The 20578-nt window shown below is 36.6% G+C and overlaps 1 protein-coding gene across 2 annotated transcripts in view; it reads left to right on the plus strand.

Annotated features, from left to right (window-relative positions):
• LOC131063373 (probable serine/threonine-protein kinase At1g54610) overlaps nucleotides 1–20578 on the plus strand; it is a 102064-nt gene that overhangs the window by 11538 nt on the left and 69948 nt on the right. For both annotated transcript variants that reach the window (XM_057997171.2, XM_057997170.2), the window contains exons 2-3: nucleotides 7303–7587; nucleotides 8134–8451. In XM_057997171.2, the coding sequence (XP_057853154.1) occupies nucleotides 7303–7587; nucleotides 8134–8451 (603 nt within the window). The remainder of the gene's footprint in view (nucleotides 1–7302; nucleotides 7588–8133; nucleotides 8452–20578) is intronic.

Here is a 20578-nt window from a genome sequence, read left to right on the forward strand (position 1 = left end):
TCCTATTTATTCTGATAGTGAATATGAATATGTTGATGTTGATAACCATCTATCTAACGAATTTTCTGAAGCACTTATCCTAGCTCCTAGACAAGAACACCGTGGCTTGGGATATGAACATAGCCCTTGTTTGGATCTTGTGATAGCTCCATCTGCTGTGTTGGATGTTCCTCCTCTAGCGTGTTTCCTACCTTCCCGAAATATTGATCAGCAAGATCGGGGGGTAGATGACGTGCTAGACTAGTTCATTAGCATAGCAGACTCTCTACTCCTCTCTTTTGTTACTTCTTCTATGTGTTATTCTCATTCTTCTATTTGTTGTCCTTAGTGTTGTCTACTTGAGGACGATGCAAAACATTGAGATCTCTTTTGGTCTCTCTCATGTTGACTCAAAAGACACATGTGTTCCCTTCTTCTAGGTGACCTTCCTTGATTGGGGAATGAAGAACAATTATGCATACATACATATGATATACATGAATTATCATACAGCATATTGACCTCGAGGAAAGCGAAGTCACCTTGTGCTTTGTGTTTTGTGTCTATTATCCTTGGGCTTATCTCACACTTGGGGGCTAAATCCTTGTGATAACGTGCTCCTTTCTCATTTTTTATATGTATCACTACCTTAAAGCAATCACCCCCGGTGAGGCGTGTGCGATCGCTTTAACGTAGGGGGGCATACATCCCGTTCATATCTTTTCAAGATACTTGAAAATTTCTTGACAAATTTAGCTTTGCCTTGAAAATTTTTGATATCTTTCTTGCATGACTCATAGTGAGGGAATCTTACTACTGACAGTCATGGTTCTCCCTCGTGATCTTCCCTTTTACTTTGTCAATCGAAGTCGTAAGATCCTTAGTCCACTGGGGGCTTGGTGTATCTTGCCTCCTTGACGTGGTGAAAGTTTTTCAATGTTGTTTCCTTGTACTTTACCGGAAGTATGAGCGTACGCTTATACTCCTGCTAAAGTGGGGGCTAAATGTAGCGTCCTAAAATTGCGACACTTGCGATTTCGACCGCATTTGGGTCTTCACGATGGCGGCGCAACACTGAACCTGAATGGAGACCCCGAAACTTGTTCATGACACCAAAAACTGCATTTTTCAGCACCCTGGCCTGATCCTCCTTGCACCCCGTTGTCCCTGGAGGTGGGACCATGGCGCCCAGCGCCCTGTTCCTTCAGGACTAGGGCGCCCAGCGCCCTGGTCCCTGGCCCTAGTTTGGGCCCGGTCTCTTTTGGGGCTTCGGGTCTTTAAGTTTGCAAATTGGAAAATAATATTTCCTAGTCGGCCTAAGGTCGGGAAAATCAGTCTTTCAACCCTAATTGACAAGTATAAAAACTGCATTTCCTCTCTCATTTTGAAGGAGATGAAAAAAAGGCGGAAACGATATTCAAACATTCAAGCATTCAAGCATTCAAGCATTTCTTCAAGGCTTTGAGCATTCTAAGTCTCCATTCAAGGCTAAGTGTTGCATTCAAGACAAGGATTCAACCATTGAAGAGGAGATCACATACAACATATAACATACTACATACATTACACCTTCGCATGTAAGAATAAAAACATTCTTACAACAAGGTATCAGTACTTGTTTACATTATAAACATTTACATTTACAGCATTCTCATTTCTTGGTTAATTCCAAAACCGGGGTTTGACCTAAAGGCAAACCCCTCATCCCTAACCCCCCAATCGTCCTCTCTTTTCTGTGTGTAGGTTGCAGGTACGCGACTGTAATTGAAGATCTGGAATCCTTGTGCAGAGACGAACAGATCCACCTTCGTTTCGCGGATTTTTCGGAGGACCGTGTGCACGCCGGGCGCCATCGTCCCGTCAACTTTCGCTCAAATTTGCAGAACAGCACCGTCTCGACATTTTACTGCTAATTCCAGGTCCGCAGCTTCATCTCATATCCCTATCTCTGTTTATAAGCGAATCTTTCCTACTTTACATGCATTCCTAGTTCAATCTTTCTATCTACATTCTTTACAAAAGAGGGTATCCTTGATGTCTTAACCCTTGAAACTCATATAGAATCCAATCTTGCATTGCGTGGGATTGGATCTTGTGGGTTTCAACCCCTCTTTTGAATGTAAAGTCTCCCCTAAGTGAAAACCATCAACCCTAGTGACTCTCCCTTCTCTCTCCTTGGAGTTGGGGAGGGGAGAACAACTAGGGTTCGATTTTTCCGCTTTACAGCTATTAATTTCCATTCATCTAAAATCCTTTGAAATCATGTATGGCATACATACTCGTAAAAATTGTTTATAGCTTTTGACTTTAATATATGGTTAGATTTAGGTTTAGTTGGGGGTGTCAATGACTTAAAATTTTTAGGAATGCTTTTACCCAATGTATTGTTTTGTTATCCATTGTTTCACAAGAGACATTAAAATGCAAATAGTGTGGAGATTGCAAATAAACATTTAACATAACCTGTTTGACCCAAGTGATTTTGCCAATTTCCATGAGGGTATTATTCATTGCATGCACACAACATGGGTTCTAGTAGATGGGCTTGCAAGAATCTTCAACTAACTTCCCTTGCTGCCATGCCCATGCATGATGCATTTGCTGCTACTTGTGCTACATTGAAGGACCAACCTCATCAATGACATCTCTTAGGATGTGAAAGTGGAACTTTGCATCCTTTTGTATTCTTGAACAATCGACTAGCCTAATGTAGTAAGGCCCTTTCTTACATGTAACTATAACAGTGGGTGTTGTCTAACATTTCTCCACCCATACATGATGATATTGTGACCTTCATCTTCTCCATAAACAAATTCACCTTGGTTTAATTTTTGACCATGGTGGTCCTCAATTTGGTGTTTTAGGAGGCGCATAAGCTGCACCTTGCTTCGGCTTTCTTATCCGCAACCTCCCTGAAATAAGAAGAGCAAGCAACATGAAACGAGAATGGCATTGGGAAAGAAGAAACTGCCAATGGCATCATCCACTACCTCTTTAGCTTTTGCATTGAACATATCTACAATTGGATTGGAAGATGTGTTGGTAAGTGAATTGGTACTTGTTGGTTCATCAATAGTTGTTTGGGTTAAAACCCTTCCTTATGATGGTGAGGCTGCCTCATTAAAAACCAAAACTGAAAAATATGTACATATATACACTTCATAAGTTTGCATGTGGGAGTTTCTGGATGATTTTGCAAAAAAATTTAAATAGAATGCTTTAAAAACAAGGAGATGATATGTAGGAAGGGATTCAATTCAATAGAGTTCAGACTTTAAAACCCAACACATGTGATTTTCAGAATTTATAAATGGAGACTATTGCACATACTTGCAACCTGTAAAGGAGTTTCAAGAAAATAAATCACCAAATTTAATATAAGAAAAATGCAATGGAAAGACATGTATGATTCAAAGCCAATAACCTGCAATCTTTTAATTTTTTCCCCAAAATATGGAAAGCTCAAAGTCTTTATCTTCGTGTACAAAACTTTGCAAAAATGCCAAAAGTCCCTATATGAGTCCACTTTACCTGTATTAATACTGAAAGGTTTCTCTTTCATAACTGCTCAACTAATATTTGGCTGTTACAATGCGAAAGCAAATACATAAATCTAAAATATGAGTTTCCAACATGGGCATTTAAATTCAGCCCAAACTTTAGACTTACAAAAATTTAAATGTAAGTCTTATATTTAAACATTACATTTGTGCCTTTAAATAATTTTCATTTGAATGTCAGTTGCACTGATTAAAGTACTCCTTGTTGGTTGCCTTTGCCACAAATTATCTCTTTTTTAGCCTCTGATTCTTTTGCAAATGCAAACTGAACTTGTTTAAGGTTGCCCGGAACAGATCCGAACTGGGATAATTAGAGTACTTGCAATATACATGTCAAGCAATTTATAGGGCTCTTTCTTTTACTCACTTAACTTCCAAAAATATGTCTTTTTGTTGAGCATATCCCTTGGAATGATGAGAGTGTCTCTTTGTCTTCCAAAGTCACTCATATTTCCTTGGCACCAATTATATTCATCTTTTCCGTATGCTTGCCATCCATAATTTCCCCTATTATGACAAAGTCTCGAGCTTGTCTATCATTGTAACCTCATCCTCTCAACTAGAATGCTCAATTCACAATCACATTTTCTCCCTTTACCCTTACTCCCTTGCCTCTGAGCTGTTCACAGAGCATGATACACATGGTGTACAAAATTCTAATGGGACATGGGCCAGAGAGTTGCAATTCAAAAAGTTTAAGAAATGAAGGCAACATAAAGAAAGAGTGTGTTGGACAAGCTCATTTTAGGACAGCACAGTCTCAGGGACAATGCAATTTGAGCCCTTGGTAAAACTAGAAAGGTAAAAATAAATACAGAGAAAATGCAAAGAAAATATCCAGAATTGCTATTCGTGGCAGAAGAGTTATATCTTGAAGAGTGCAACAAAGTTACCATCAAATTTTCTCTCTATGATCAATTTGACTAAGCAGCTATGACTTTCTCTTCTCAGATGCCTAAGGGCAATGGAATTTGAAGAGTTACATGTGATTATTAATTGTGCCTTTTGTTATTTTATAATTTATGGGTTAACCATTGTAGATCTTGAAAAGTCATTATTTTTTAGGTACTCCTTTAGAACAACTTTGTCTTTATATTTGAAGACTTTGAATACTTTTGAAAGTGGGGAAAGATATTGCAAGAAGATGATTCTAAGAAAATTATTTATATGAAGGTTCAAAACTCTGATGTTATCATAATTGCTGATGAACAGTGTGATCTCTTGCTATATTTTATTTTAATTTGTGTGTAAGGTTTAATCTGAACAGTTATTATTTTAATCCTTGTGTATGAATCTGATTTATAAGTTAAGTTATCTTGATTACTATGGGTTTTTGTTGAAGATATTCTGTGCATTTGAGCTTTTGATGGTTGTCGAGGAAGATTATCAAACTTGAATTAGTTCCTGTCATCTGAACCCTTTTGTCAGTGTTAGTAAAGTAGTTCAGTAAAACTTTACAGAATTTGTAATAATTTTGGATTCTGTCATCATTGTTACAAATCTCTATCGTTCACATACAACACAGTAAATTTTTTATATTTACATCTCCAAGCAAGTCTCCAAAGAAATAAATCTATTTATTTCACATTTAAGAAGATCAATTTTAAAAATTATTTTTAAAGGATTATAATCGAATTAGTTCCTGTCATCTGAACCCTTTTGTCACTGTTAGTAAAGTAGTTCAGTAAAACTTAACACAATTTGTAATAATTTTGGATTCTGTCATCATTGTTACAAATTTGTATCGTTCACATACAACACAGTAAAATTTTCATATTTACATCTCCAAGCAAGTCTCCAAAGAAATAAATCTATTTATTTCATATTTAAGAAGATCAATTTTAAAAATTTAATTTAAAGGATTATATGTGATCCTATTTTCTATTTATTTTCTTTTAGGTAAACCACACCAAGATCCTCCTCCTCCAAAATGTAAGGATTTTAATCCCTTGCTGTTTCTTGTCATCAAGAGACAAGTTCCATGAGTAGTCACTTCTTCTATGACTTTACTTGTGACATTGATAATAATCACAAGGCAAGGGGACCCATAAAGAAGACAAGAAACGAGTTAATAATTAGTTAGTATTTGCAAGGAATGGCAATGATAAGAAAATCCATTGCTTTGGGCTTTTCAATCTCTTGCCTTTTTCGCAATTGACCAAACTTTTGAGGCAGGCAATGCCTTATAACTACTTTGACTCACAATAGTTATCATTATGGTATATTCCTATGCAACATGTTTTGTCATTTTTACAAGTGTCATATTTAATCAGTATTCCATGCTGACACATCCCCATGTGAAAACCGGGACAGGGATGTGGAGGAAATGTCCCCCATTGCCACCAACAAGGTGGGGATGTCTCTGGAATGCCCTGCAGAAATGCGGGATGTCCCCCCTATTGGGAACACCTCAATGTCCCTGGGACAGTTTGGGAACTTCTAGAAGTTTCTCAACTGTCTTGGCGATGCTGGGAGTCTCCATAATTTCTCTATGTCATGAAAACAATTTTGATTTATGTCAAAGCTTTGAACAGATAGAGAACATGATGGCATGTACAACTGGTTGACCTTGAAAGAAAGAAGTATTGAAAGCAAAATAAAGTACTAAAATAGCTGTTACTGTTTTTGTTTAAGTGTATGCAGTCTCGTCTTAAGTTGGTTTTAAATTTGTATATGATTGGCATGTTGGGTTTAGTAGGGGTGGAGGAAGCGGTAAGGGTGGGGTGGTGGTGGTCCTGGTGGATGTTATCAAGCTTTCATAAATGTTTCTGATTTTCTCCTGACTGCTGGAAGGAGTTTCTTAAAACTCATCTACTAGAAAGCAGAGAAGAAAATGATTAAAAAGATTCAAGAATGGCAATATTCCTAACTTCAACTGTGCAGCCCTCATCAATTTAGACTGGTTTTCTAGCTTCACCGTTAGTTCTTTGAAGAATGAAGATTTTGTAGAAATAATGAGGACATGGTGTTGGAGAAAACATAATGATAAAATTTTTTAAAAATGGCATCCACCATGAAGGTCCATGTGGTCTTAAGGGCCTTAATTTGGGCTTGGTGGTGGGCGCTTGGCTCCTCAGTCCCACTCTCTATCATGAAAGGAACACTTAATGGGTATCGCCCTTAAATGCCTTTGGGGGTGTCTGCTTTGGTTTTATGCTGCTAGCCACTATCCCTTTGCTGTCCCAAATCTGGGTCCCTGGTCCTCCCCTTCTTGAAACCTGCCCAAAGTGCTGCCCTATCTGACACCCTTTGAATGCATGGTTCATAGTATTCAATATGTTATATGCAGTGCGAGAAGCTCCCACTACTTACAGGATGTTGTATTTTCGAAGCATAAGGGTTAGATACTGATAAGCTAATGTAACTATATGCTTTCATGAATCATTGCATTAAATTTAAATAAAGAAGGATGAATGAAAACAAGCTTTTAATTTTGGTTTACAAATTGTGTGTGCTGAAGCTTTTATTTTCCACACTACATTGTCTTAATCGATGTTTGGAGAGTAGCAAATGGTGTATGAGCTAATAATCATTGTTTTGAACAATGCATGCCAGTTTTATCTCCAGTTTAATAACAGTTTTAGGACATCTATGTGCTCCTGTCACCTTATTGATTTCTCTATTACCCTTCCCAGATTATTGGACTTATAATTATCTCTTAGTTTGGCTTGATAATATATTCAAAAGGAATTGGGGCTGTTTAGCCATTTTCTATATATATTTTGGGAAACTCACCTGGGAAAAGTTTCTTTTGATTGTGTAGATTGGGCAAGGAACATACAGCAATGTATATAAAGCATGTGACCTTGACACTGGAAAGGTGGTTGCCCTGAAGAAGGTGCGTTTTGATAATTTGGAGCCTGAAAGTGTTCGGTTTATGGCACGGGAGATACAGGTTTTACGAAGACTTGATCATCCAAATGTTGTCAAGTTAGAGGGTCTGGTTACATCAAGGATGTCTTGCAGTTTGTATCTTGTGTTTGAATATATGGACCATGACCTTGCTGGACTTGCTGCATGTCCTGGTATAAAGTTCAGTGAAGCTCAGGTTTGTGACTGCAACTTGAAGAATAAACAGCACTATTTGGCATGCATTTTTCTATTCTTAGATCTGTATAATAAGGTTTTTAATCTACCAAATTCTATTATATTTTCATGTGATGGTTGTTCATTCTCATTCTTTTTTTTTGTGTTTTTTTCCCTGGTAAATTTCCTTTATGTGGGTCCTTAAGCTTAGGTATCACAACCTAAGTGTATCTCTTCCATCAAACTCATACAGGACATGCATCTGGCCTCATCCGTTGCAGTATGCCATATCCAGAATTGGAAGTGGTAGTTTATTCAATTTAGACACCCAACATTTGTGCATATTGGCATGTAAAATTTCTCCAGGGATTTGAACATGGCTAGTCTCCATTATGAAAGATCCAACACTTTTCCACTTGAGATCATCCCATTTGACATTGTTGTTCATTCTCTTAAGCAATAGAGAAGGTTCTTTTCTGTAACTATCTTCTGGCAACTTATAGTTAAATATCCTCCATTTAAGTATAAAGTTTGAGGTCTCTGACAAGGATTCATTGGTTTCTAACAGGTTAAATGCTATATCCAACAATTACTATCTGGGCTTGATCATTGCCATGTCCGTGGTGTACTGCATCGCGATATAAAGGGTTCAAATCTTCTAATTGACAATCAAGGCATTCTAAAGATAGCTGACTTTGGCCTTGCAACTTTCTTTTCTCCTGGTCAAAAGCAGCCCCTGACAAGTCGCGTAGTGACACTTTGGTACCGACCTCCAGAACTTTTGCTGGGTGCAACAGATTATGGAGTTGGTGTTGATCTGTGGAGTACCGGTTGTATACTTGCAGAACTGCTTGCTGGCAAGCCTATTTTGCCAGGAAGAACAGAGGTAGTTCAACTATTTTTTTAATGCTGTTCATTGACATACTTGTGGATTGATTTTAAGGATAGAGGGAGTTTAATGTAGTTCATGCATAGGATTCCTGTAAGTTTATATTTCTGTACATTTCTCTCCATCTATTCCAATGAGGTTTAAATAATTCTCGAGAAATTCTGGAGTATGTTCATAGTCCACATTTTGTAATTGTCTTCGTGTTTGACAAAAGTAGCATTTTTTAATAGTTTGGGAGTTGAAAAAGAAAAATTAAAATTTAGTATACAATTGGATCCAGAAAATCACAGTTCAAATTTTCCTTTGGAAAATATGTGTCTATATATAACAAGGTTGCCGGTTCCAGTTTGGACTTGGGTTTGGGTTCAAGGGTTTGGTTTGTGGGTTCGGGCAAAATTCTTTGGGGGCTCGAGTTTGTTTTTAGGTTCGTCCATGCATATAAAAAAAATATTTGCAGCAGTAATTAAGTTCAAAATGCACCGCCATATTAATAGTCAAATAACTTAGCAAATACACCACCATATCATTGATCAAATATCATATGGGTCATAAAAAATATCGTCATCATCCATATTAGATGACTATCTTTCTCTAGGTCATTTGGCTCGGGTTTACTTGACATGACAATCATATTATCTCTATAGACTGTAGTCTCAATAGACTATGAATGACATTTCATAGATAACAACTTGATGAATATCATATCCATGGCTCTTCTTAGAACACTGTGATACATAGGTGAAAGATTCCGACTAGGAGATGGCTCAATTCTGATTTGTTTTGTTTCAAAATAAATCTTTGACCAGCATATTGTAGCTTGGAGTTTGAGGGAGTTTGAGTTTTAATGCATTTTTTTTGGTTTTTGAATGATAGATTGAATAATGCAATTTTGGATTTCTAGATAAGAACAAATTACCACTACTGAAACTAAATTTCAGAATGTCTGATTTATTAACAGCAACTAATAAATGCAATGAATAATTGAATTTCAACACTAACATGCCAAATTGGCCTACTAGGAGTCCAACGCCTTGCCTGGAGGGCTTCTTTATTGACTTTATTGAATGAAGATGCTGCTAGAGGAGCTTCCAAGGTCTACCAACTGCTCCAACATGTTTTATTCTTCTAAATAATAATTATCAAAAACAATTGAATGATTGAATAGCTGATCTGGAGCTTATTCTGAAATCTTGCCAAGAGAGATCACCAAAATTGCTTCATTTTCCCCTCTAATTTGCTGATATCATTCAAATATGCTGGGGTTTAACCAAATAGACCACCAATATGCCTTAGTTACCTCCTAACAATGATTTCACAAGCAAAAGCTGCTCCAAAAACCTCCTTATTTATTTATTTGCAACCACAGGCTTCCAAAGATGGTACGACTGACCTAGGGAAGGTATGGCTGGCTTAAATGTGCATTAAACTTGCTGAAAAATGTGACCAAACTGCTCAGATCTGATTGACATTGCTAACCTTGCAATCTGATACAAAAATCAATCTGATTTGACCCTTGAATGGCCTGAAAACTAATCTTTCCTGAGTTTTGAAGAAGGATTAATGGCTGGGGTATCATCCAACCTGCCTAAAATTGAAGGTTTTCGTCTCCAATTTGGTTCAGACACCTGCAATAAACGTTGCAGACCTGCAATTGCAAAATGCTCTAAAAAACAATAAACTCCAATGATACCCAAAATGATATGTACAAGCTCTTTAATCTCTTCCAAACCTAAATCGAACTTCTCTTGGCATTGTTTAATGATCCCAAGGAATATTGCCTCTCTAATTAGGCGCCCAACTTGAGGGTAGACTTCATCATGAAGTAATAACCACTTTTTAAGTTATAATACTTTGTCTAGGAAATCGAACCATGGGGTGCACGTATGATTTAACTTTATAAAGTTACTTTTATGAAAGTTTCTATTTTGGCATAAAGTAACTTATAAGTTTATAACTTATATAATGCACTTTTATAAAGTTACTTATAAGATTTTCTAATTATAGAAAAAGTAACTCTATAATGAATTATTATAAAGTGCCTATGATATAAAACCACCCAAGTCAAAAAATGACTAAGTGTAAGCCCTCCTTGGTAGCAATATCATCTCCTATCCACTGATTTCATTTGCGTAGATGGCTAACAGGTGAAACTAGGACTCTTGAGTGATCACAGGAAAAATGGGGACATTACAATAGGATACTCTTCATGGAACACTATGATCTCTCTTTTGATACCACTATCATTTGAAGTTTATTATGAGACACATGATGGCTTATCTATACACTGTCTTTGTTTGGTGCTGTATCACAAGGTCTTTACACATATTAAGATTGCTTCTTTTTGAGTTTATAGGACCTCGAAGTGTATCAAGAATTTAGATAAGACTTAAGGTATCCTTAAAGTAATGAAGTGGCCTTAAGATTTTAACATGGTTCTAACCCTTGCTCACTATTATCTACAAATCACTTCCTCTTCACACTTGATAGAGTGCTGAAGGTAGTCATTTGATACTCTTGCAGACACAATCCACTATCCTTAACAATGATAAACATGATTCATGCATAGTTATAATTTTGATAACATTAGAGATTGAGAATTGAATATGCAGGGGTTTATGATTTATATGAGACCTTCCATTTTGTTTGTAGCATAGCAACCCAGTGATTGTTCCTTGATGCCATGGTTTTAACAATATTTTTACTACTACTAAAGATGGATATCTTACCATAAAAAGTAAAAAATCTTTTTGAAAACATCCAAATTTGCTGGCAAGACACTTTAGGAGGTGAAATTCGCTTTAGGTTCGCTTGGGTTCATCTAGGCCGAACCCACAGGATGTGGACAGGACCTTGGCTGAACCCATAGAGGATTAGACCAAGACCAGAACCTGGTTCGAACCGGACCAGGACCTGGGGGTTGAGGGGAAGGACTTGGTAACCTTGATATATAATATATATAATATATGCACACATATATGGAATGAATTCCCTTAGAATATTGTTGTATACAAGGATGAACATAATGTATTAAATTATCATGCTAACATGTGTAATGGTGGAAAATTAGGGTTAGGGTTAAATGAAGATAATAAAACTATTAAATGACCTAATTAACCAATTACATTAGGGAGGAGAGGAATCTAATAGATCTAGTCTTGATAGACCAAGATTCTGATCAGATTCCAGGCTCCTTTGTTTGGGCTCTATCCTCCTTTAATTGAATTGAATTGAATTGTTGAAGATTGGGGCAAGATAATGAACTATTGAAGCAATTTGATAGAAATAGTAAGCTAATATGTTGTACGGAGCCACCAACCTGGATCTGAGCAGAAGAAGATGTTTCGAATCTGCTCCTAGAAGTTCGGCCTGATTTTTCTGGAGCAGGTAGTATCAATTCGCCATGGTCTTCCGAATTTCTTGCCGTTGAAAGCTAAACCTGTTTGTCTTTGCGAATATTGTCAATCCTCCCAAATGCAGCTCTATACCTGTTCCTGCACATAGTGAAAAGGGGAAATATGATATACCCTATAATGAAGTTTCGTTTGTCTCCACAAAGGAATCGGGGTTTCATGTAAGTTGTCTTCATAAAACTTAGAACATGAATGCCATCTCCAATGCTTGAATCTTGACTTCACTTCTGCTCCAATGCTTGATAGAAAACTGGTTGCTTGCTCACTTGAATTCGCGAGTGTAATTGAGATTTTGAATTTTCGGATTAGGTTTAAAATGAGAGGGGTAGACCTCCTTTTATACTTGCTTGTCGAAAACCCGATTGAATTTCGGCAACATGCCGACACAGAGCTAGATTTCCCGCTCATCAAAGGTGATTGTTAGAGGGGGCCAATTTGGGGCATAATTTGGGGGCCTAGGGCTTATATGCCTTGGTCCTGATTTAGGACCAAGGCATGGTATTTCCTGGTCCTGATTTGGGACTAGGGCGTGGTACGTCCTGGTCTTGCAAATCAGGACTTCAAATTGGTCGTAAAGCTGGAAAATTGATGAGAATGTGAGGTAAATGAGTGGTGTGAGCATAATCAGTATTGCAATCAAGCCTTGGAGGATGGAATGCCAAAGTGAGGCCTAAGTGAGGACAAAATTGTAGGCGAGTACAATTTAGGATGCTACAACATGTTATGGCTGCACTATGCATTCTTTTCCATCATATGATAAGAGTAGGAAATCTTTGCATTTACAATACAACACATAAGGATTGGCATAATCAAATATATTTTGTGAGAATAAAGTACTCGTCTAATAAAAATGCTTTTCCTATACACGTGTATCCAGATAATTTGAAGGAAAAACAATTGTTTACTAATATCTGTTTTTCTTTGACAAAATAGGACCTTACAATCAGGTGTGTCGTATGTGTTTTTGCAAAAGCAATCAAAATATTGATGTATACAGTGAAAAAAAAGGATGTTATATCATGAAACACAACAAAAAGAAAGAAAGGATGTCACCCCCTGTGAGATCTGGAATAAAGACCTGAAATCATGTACAAAATTCTTGTAGTTCATATTAACAATTTTGATATCACCTGCATACATATTTGCATATTCTTCCATATTTCAAGAAACAAAATTGGGAACTAGGGAAGATAAAAATTAAAATATTTTTCCACTTGATGAACATTGTAGTATTGACTATATTGAGAGGTCATAATGGGCTCTTTTTGCTTTGGGTTGCTATGAGTGTTATGCATTTGCCCATGTGCACAAGTTGCTTGTGCATGCTGTCTAGCTGTATGTTTGAAGATAGGAACTTGCAAATGCTCTTGATTGCCGCTGCATCCAGGTGCTTCAGTAGCTTGGCTTTTGGCAGCATGTTGAAACTTCTTGTTCTCATGTATTACTTCTGCAAACAGTCTTTTTCTGAGGTCATTCATGCAGTTTTTCAATGTTTATCAATGAGGGCCAATCATATTCATGATTCTCCACCAGTTTAGACAGTCAATTTGGTGAATTCACTCAATCTTGGTATTCAAGTTGCATATTAACAGAATTCATCTCCTAGATGATCGATCCTTTCTCCAAGGTGATCAATAATTCTTATCATTAGCGTGGAAAACAGGGGTCATATTAGAATTGGAAGGGGAAGGCTCTTTAACAGAATTAGCAAAGCTGGGTTAGTTAGTGTGGATGTGCTCAAATTTGGCTTGGCACTATTACTTTCCACATTACCAGATTTAAAAGCAGATTCACATTCATTGTAATAGTTGTTGAGCATGTTTAAGAAATGCATACTGAGGGTAAGGATATTGAACTCAAACTAACTCTGGACTCTATTTAATATTATTCTAATACCCTACCTAAGGCTTACTTCATTGAAAATAAAACAAAACAAACTAAAAACATCTTGAACCATGAATATGCCATTCTTCAAAAGCTTTTCTTTGAAAACAAACCATACACTAGGTAGAACTCCATCAAGTTGCCTTGAACCTTCATAAAGGTATAGCTCTCGAGCTGGATTCCCAAGTTCTTGGATTATTACCTCCTAGAACTCCCGAATCATAGATCTCCCAAACCATTGGACAACAATCCATGCTGAGCTACACTCATTGAGCTCTGCCAAGTTGTCTCATAACTCTTGTAAGGGCATGACTCCCAAGATCACAGACTCCCAAGCTAGCCAAGTAACCATCCATTTTGAGTTGTCTATAGTGGCTTTCTACTTGTCTTCAAAGAACTACTTATTTAAAATGCATAAAAAGAAACTTCTCCTTCGCCATTGTCAACATCCAGAGGATCTTCAACAAGGGCTACATTAACTCATTTGAGTTTTCCTTCGAGAACATCATTTGCTTGAAATCTATAGTTCCAAGTTATGTGGTCAAATTTCTTGTAGTAGTAGCATTTTGCCTCTCATTTTCCCTTAAATAGTCCTTCTACTATTTGAGTATAATGCTACTTCAGGTTGAGGATCATGTATTGTATCTCTTGCAATGGTTATCTTTTCTTCAGCTAGGAGAGCTGAGATCATTTCTTCCAAACTTTTAGGATAAAGTTGACTAAGAGTAAAGATTGCATTGCTGAATTTTGAAAGCAGACTTTTTATTATAGCTTTAGCATCTCCATCATCCACTACAACATTGACCTAATTGTTTACGTGGCTTGACATAGTGTCTCCGTCAGCCATCTTGAACTTGAATAGTTGAAGCTTTAAAGAGAATTTTGCATTAATGTCGTGCCCAAACTTTTGGGCAAAAATGAAACAACAAATTTTTTTTTTGAACAACATAAACTCATAAAATAATCTACATTTATAAAGAAATCAATTAAGTTTTGTCTTAACTAAGATGTAAATAGAATTTGTTTACTAAAGTTGGGATAATTAACTCAATCAATGAAGCAACAATAATTAATGAAGACTAATTATTCCCTAAGAGATCATCGCAATTTAATCAGTTAATTTAATCAACCTAATTAATTTGCCGCTAATTAAAGTCGAGAGATATTTAAATATCTCGATTGTATTAAAATTATTCCGGGCTAATTAAATAATGATAAGGTTATCTTAAATTAAAATTAATTAATCAAGCGCACGCAAATTCACTTTTTAAATATAACCACTAGGGTTAACTAATTCAATAATGATAGTCGCCAATTAATTATACTTTATATTAAAGTAAATTTTAATTCCCCAAACATTCAAATTCTGACTGATAAATGATTTGGCCAATAATGACCTCATAGGCTAAAAATTCGCATAAAATAATTAATAATTTTTATTTATAAATTTCCCCCAAATTAAATTTAACTTAACGTCCGCATTAAATTAATAATATAAAAATAACTAAATAGTAACCCTAGTTAATTAAATTAATCAATTATGCGATTAATGTAACTATATGACATTAATCTCCATTTTAAATCATACCCAAAAGAAACTATATTAAAATTAATTTTTCTCCCAAATCAAATAAGGAGTTATAAATTGGTTTCACATATGGCTAAAATTAAATGGGGGGGGGGAATTCTTTTTTTTAAATTTTAAAAAGAATTTCCCCTTCCTCTTATTTTTAATTATATTTAATTTTCAAACCCTGATTAGGGTAGAGTAATATCTCTCTTTTATTTTAAATATCAACCTTGATATTTTTATAACTTTTAAATGCTAACCCTAACCCGAATGTGGGCTAGGGTTGCACATCTAATATTTCTTTTATTTTATTTGAATGCAAACCCTAATCCGAAATTGGATTATGGTTGCATATTTTATCTAACTTAATTTTAATCTTATTTCATTTGCCTTTACCCTAACCCGAAATTGGGTTAGGGTTTATTATTTTTTTGTGTGTTATGACAGGGTTTCGAATAGGAGGCGACGGCCATGGAGGGGGGGTTTTCACACAGGCGGCGGCGGGTATTACAAGGCTCCCCATAGGGAATGGCCGCAGCCAAGCCCTGTGGGTTGCGGCCCACAGGGAACGGCCGAAGCCGCTTCCCCTGTGGGTTGCGGCCCACAGTGTGGCTGCAGCCACCGCTGTGGGACGCCACCCACAGGGAACGGCCGAAGCCGCTTCCCTTGTGGGTTGCGGCCCACAGCGCGGGCCGCTTCCCTTGTGGTCGCAGCCGCCGCTGTGGGACGCCACCCACAGGGAACGACCGAAGCCGCTTACCTTGTGGGTTGCGGCCCACAGCGCGGCCGCCGTCGCCGCTGTGGGATGCCACCCACAGGGAACGGCCGAAGCCGCTTCCCTTGTGGGTTGCGGCCCACAGCGCGGGCAGGCCGCTCCGAAGCCCTAGTTTATTTATTTTTTTGTTATATATATATATATACATATATATTTCCAGGGTTAGATTTTTGATCTCTATTTTTTTTGAAACATGCAAGACAAAAACAAAATATAGGCAGCATAAAGGATATATATTTCATTTTCTAGAATAAAATGTATAAACACATTTTCACGTACATGCATATCTGGACTGATAAAAATGATAGGAGGTGGAACTGACCCCTTGATTTTTTTTCTTTTTCTTTTATTTAACTTGCAGATAAGAGAAATAATGTATGTACAGATGTAAATGTATATTTTCCTATGTTTCAGTATGTTTATTTTAAATGAATGTAATGGTTCCCTAGCTTTTCAATATGTAGGGTTATTATAAAATAATGACCGTCAAAGGCAGAATAAAACATCAATACATTAGATATTCTTGTTTTCGTATTTCTAGATTTCCCTGCTATGACTAAATTTGTACATATATTCTTTTTGAAATAGATAAATGACAGAAATAAATAAAAAACTATAGCAGCATTATACTAGCCTAGAAACACTTCAATCACAATATCATTTGTATAATGCAAAACTATTATACTTCAAATGTCTATTTAACTTTGCTTGCATTTGGAATAAATAAATAGCTAGGACTAAATAATTATTTTCATTTTGCTAACATCTCTTCTTTTCTACTCCCTAATATTTCCATTTCACTTTCTGCATTTTTTTTTTATATAAATTATAGAGATAAATAGATGACAGATTTCAATAAAAGACAGATTTAAATAAAAGACATTTAAATAAAAGACAGCAGCATAATACATTTCTTTTCCTTTGCAATTTATACAAAACATAATTTAATCAAGTGCACTCTTTTTTTTTATTTACATGATCCATACATCAATAAAGTACAACTTAAGACTCAGTCAATAATACAGTTTTTAATTCATTTTACAATACATTTATAGTAGAAAAACTCTTTCCTTTCCCTTCCTTTCTTTACAACAAATACAAAAATTACATTCTTTTTTCTTTCTGGAATTAAAATAAAATTAGCAACTCCTAGCTTTCCTTTTTCTTCTTTTCCAAACAACCTGCATACACAACCTTAAGGCTGTGACCATGAAGTGCTCACCTCCCAGCTTAGGCTTACTAGAAGCCACCCCTGAGCTTGGAGAACCAAGTCCTAGACGGGTTACACTCAAGCAAACACAAACAAGCAAGGGAAAAGCTCAAATAAACACATTCCCATCCCAAGGCTGAACTTTATCACATAATGTGATATTTACATGGGTGGAAGTGGACCAAGTACCTTGAGGAGAACTGCAAGATAGTAGATCACAGCCAACTCATGGCAACCAAGAACACAACAAAAATCCATCTTAACCCAACATCCTTATGACCCCCAAGGTATACATGCTATACTTTCTCCCCTTATGACCCCCGAATGCATAAACAAAACTATGCAACAAGGGTCACATAAACAAACCCTTGAGCTCACTCTCATAATGAGAGCCTCCCACTCAAAGCTGTCAAACTCCTTCCACCCCCAAGACCATTCTACCCTCCTAAGGGTAAGAAGGCCTTGGATACTCCCAAAACACAAGAAAATGCATACAAGTAAGAAAATGCACCAACCTTGAATCTGCCAAGGGTTTTCTAGGGATAGCTTGGAGAAGAGCAGCCCAATTCCACAATTCTTTTCTGCAACACTTAGCCAAAATTCTATTCTAAAACTGGTTTTTTTTCAAAATTGCAAGATCTCATCTCCAAAGATGGAGAGTGGGTGATTAACTCACTAAGTCCCAATCTCTTGCCTAAGAAGGCTTCTCCCACTCTTTCCAACCTCTTGGATAGAGTGAGAGGCTCCCATTGGTTGGTCTTCCCTAGGTCTTACACACTCCCTAACCAAGGCACCTCAAGAAGAGGAATGAAATGGGGAAGAGGAATGACACATACCAAGAAGGTTATCTACCTAAGGATGGCACTCCTAAAGATGAAATTCGTCCATCTAAGAAAACCCACTTTTTTGGGAGGTTAAACAAGTCCTAGGGGGAGGACACATGGCCAAATTTGGCCTTCACCCATAGGCACCCCATGAGGCCCAATAAAAATGTTCCAAAACTGACTCTAGGAGTTGGTTTAACCCTTTGAAAGTCCACCTAAAGTTTACCTACGGGTCAACTCTGAGTTGACCCTCCTAATGGCTCACTATCCTAGATTTCTTGGAACCTTCAAGGATAATTTGGAAATATGTCAATTCAACAAAACTAAATTTCTTAGAAAAGGTGACATGACAATGCCAACACAACATACAACATATGTGTCAAATGACACTACAAAAGAATTCCACATCATTAATACACACATGGCAATTGTCTCTTGTAGGATTTACACAAATAAATATTTACAATTTAACACACATGCAGTCATTTACGTTTACGAATAAAATACGATACATACGGGGTGTTGTCTCTCCAAATAGACAACCCTTGGTTTTACGAACGTACATAGGCCTAGGCTTGATTCTCCATAATGTTTCTATGGTCACATGGATAATTTTCCTGCGCATCTCAATTACACATTAGTACTTCCCAATAGCCTCATATAATATTAAACACATAAATATGAATACAAATCAATCACTCTGCATACAATTGACATCATACAAATCAATTTACCATATAACAAAGCAAATACACATAAGCAATTATCATAATCCTCATAAATTTAATCCATTCATAAGATATGCATCATATTTCTAGCATCATTATAAAGTCCTTCAAATCAAATAATGACATACACCATCTCAATGTTGTCCTATTCTAGAATCATATAAAATTCTATATCCACAATGCATAGAAATGAAGCATGAATATATCAATGTTATCCAATTCCTGGGATCATATAAAGTTCTATATCCATAATGCAAATAAATAAAGCATCCATGATAGTTCCAACATGAAAATCACTGAAATGCTAGGATGGGTCGAGGTAGGGCCTCACAATTAACTCTGTTTCAACTACAAATTCTCTCAAATTTCCTTGGATGAATTTGTCAGAACTACATGATGTAACTCAAAATCAGAGAGGGCAAGACCAATAATAGTTTTGGCTTTATCACCTTTGATTTGTCATTTTATTAGCATCTGTAGGAAGTTTCTCATTTCCATTTACAATTCCCGATAGATTCTCATGCATCAATTGCATCTCGATTTTTACTTTCGAGGTGTGAAAGTTGAAACTAGAATATTCATCCAACAAAATTTCCATTTTCAAGATTTATAAACCCAAGTAATAAAATTTAAAATCTTCAAACCCTAGCACACATTTCAAAGACGTGTCTTTAAACTGTAGAAAATCTGCTCATAAAACCCTAGTCGTTGGACTTGTTCAAAATTGGCTTTAAACTTCATGAATCCCATTGGCATAAAATAGCAGTTTGAATAAAGATGTCACAAAAAAATCTTTACCTTGGGTCTAAATTGCAAACCCCAGTTGCAGATTTTGTTCTCCAAAAAAATGGTGCCCTAGCTATCGAACTTTGTGCATGCCTCTGCACAAATGCCCTAGCCACGCTGATAAAATAAGATGCCCTAATATGGCTTTAAAAAATTGCAAAAAAAACCAAATAAATTGTGCAGAAGCCATTGGATCTCTTCCAGTCAGTAAAAAAAATAATGTGAAAGTTCTGGATGCGGTTTTAGCAAAATCCCATCGTTCTTTTGACTCGCATAATTTTTTTCTTGCAAATGCCATCTGCGCAATGCGTCAAAAAACTTGCATGATTTGTGACGAACTAAACCTGAATTTTGTTTTGGATGTGAGTTTAATCATAAACTCTGTAAAAATGTAGTGGCCAGCCTTGATTGCCACCCAATATTTTGCACCTTCCTTTCCACAAGATCAGTTAGCAAACATAATGTCAAACAGTTTGCATGCATAAGCAATCTACTGATTTTTACAAGGTTTATTCTCCCTTCTTCCAAGCTCAATGAAAGTGCAATATTTGGCTAATGATTGATATTAATTGTTCTGTGTAATTTTCTGAGTATGTAGCCTCAGATTTATTGAATTTAAAGTGGAATGTTTTCCCTAGTTATTGAAAAATTAATTGAATAAACCATAGATGGCACACTCGCTGAAAACTCGGCGAGTGACAAAAACTCGCCGAGTTTTTGGACCTGGCGAGTAGTAATGACTTCTACTCGCCAGGAAAACTCGCCGAGATTAACTCGGCGAGTTTTAAAGAAAAACTCGCCTGGGTTAGCATAACAGCAAAAAAGGGCCAAAAATACATGCATTTTTTGTTTTTCTATATGGTTTTGGGCTGAGAAGGGGGAAACTCACTTGGAAGGGCCACCCTGAGAGCCCACTATGCCCTCAAGTAATCGCCGA

The sequence above is a fragment of the Cryptomeria japonica genome, chromosome 10 (genome assembly GCF_030272615.1).
Source record: "Cryptomeria japonica chromosome 10, Sugi_1.0, whole genome shotgun sequence".
NCBI classification, from domain to species: Eukaryota; Viridiplantae; Streptophyta; class Pinopsida; order Cupressales; family Cupressaceae; genus Cryptomeria; species Cryptomeria japonica.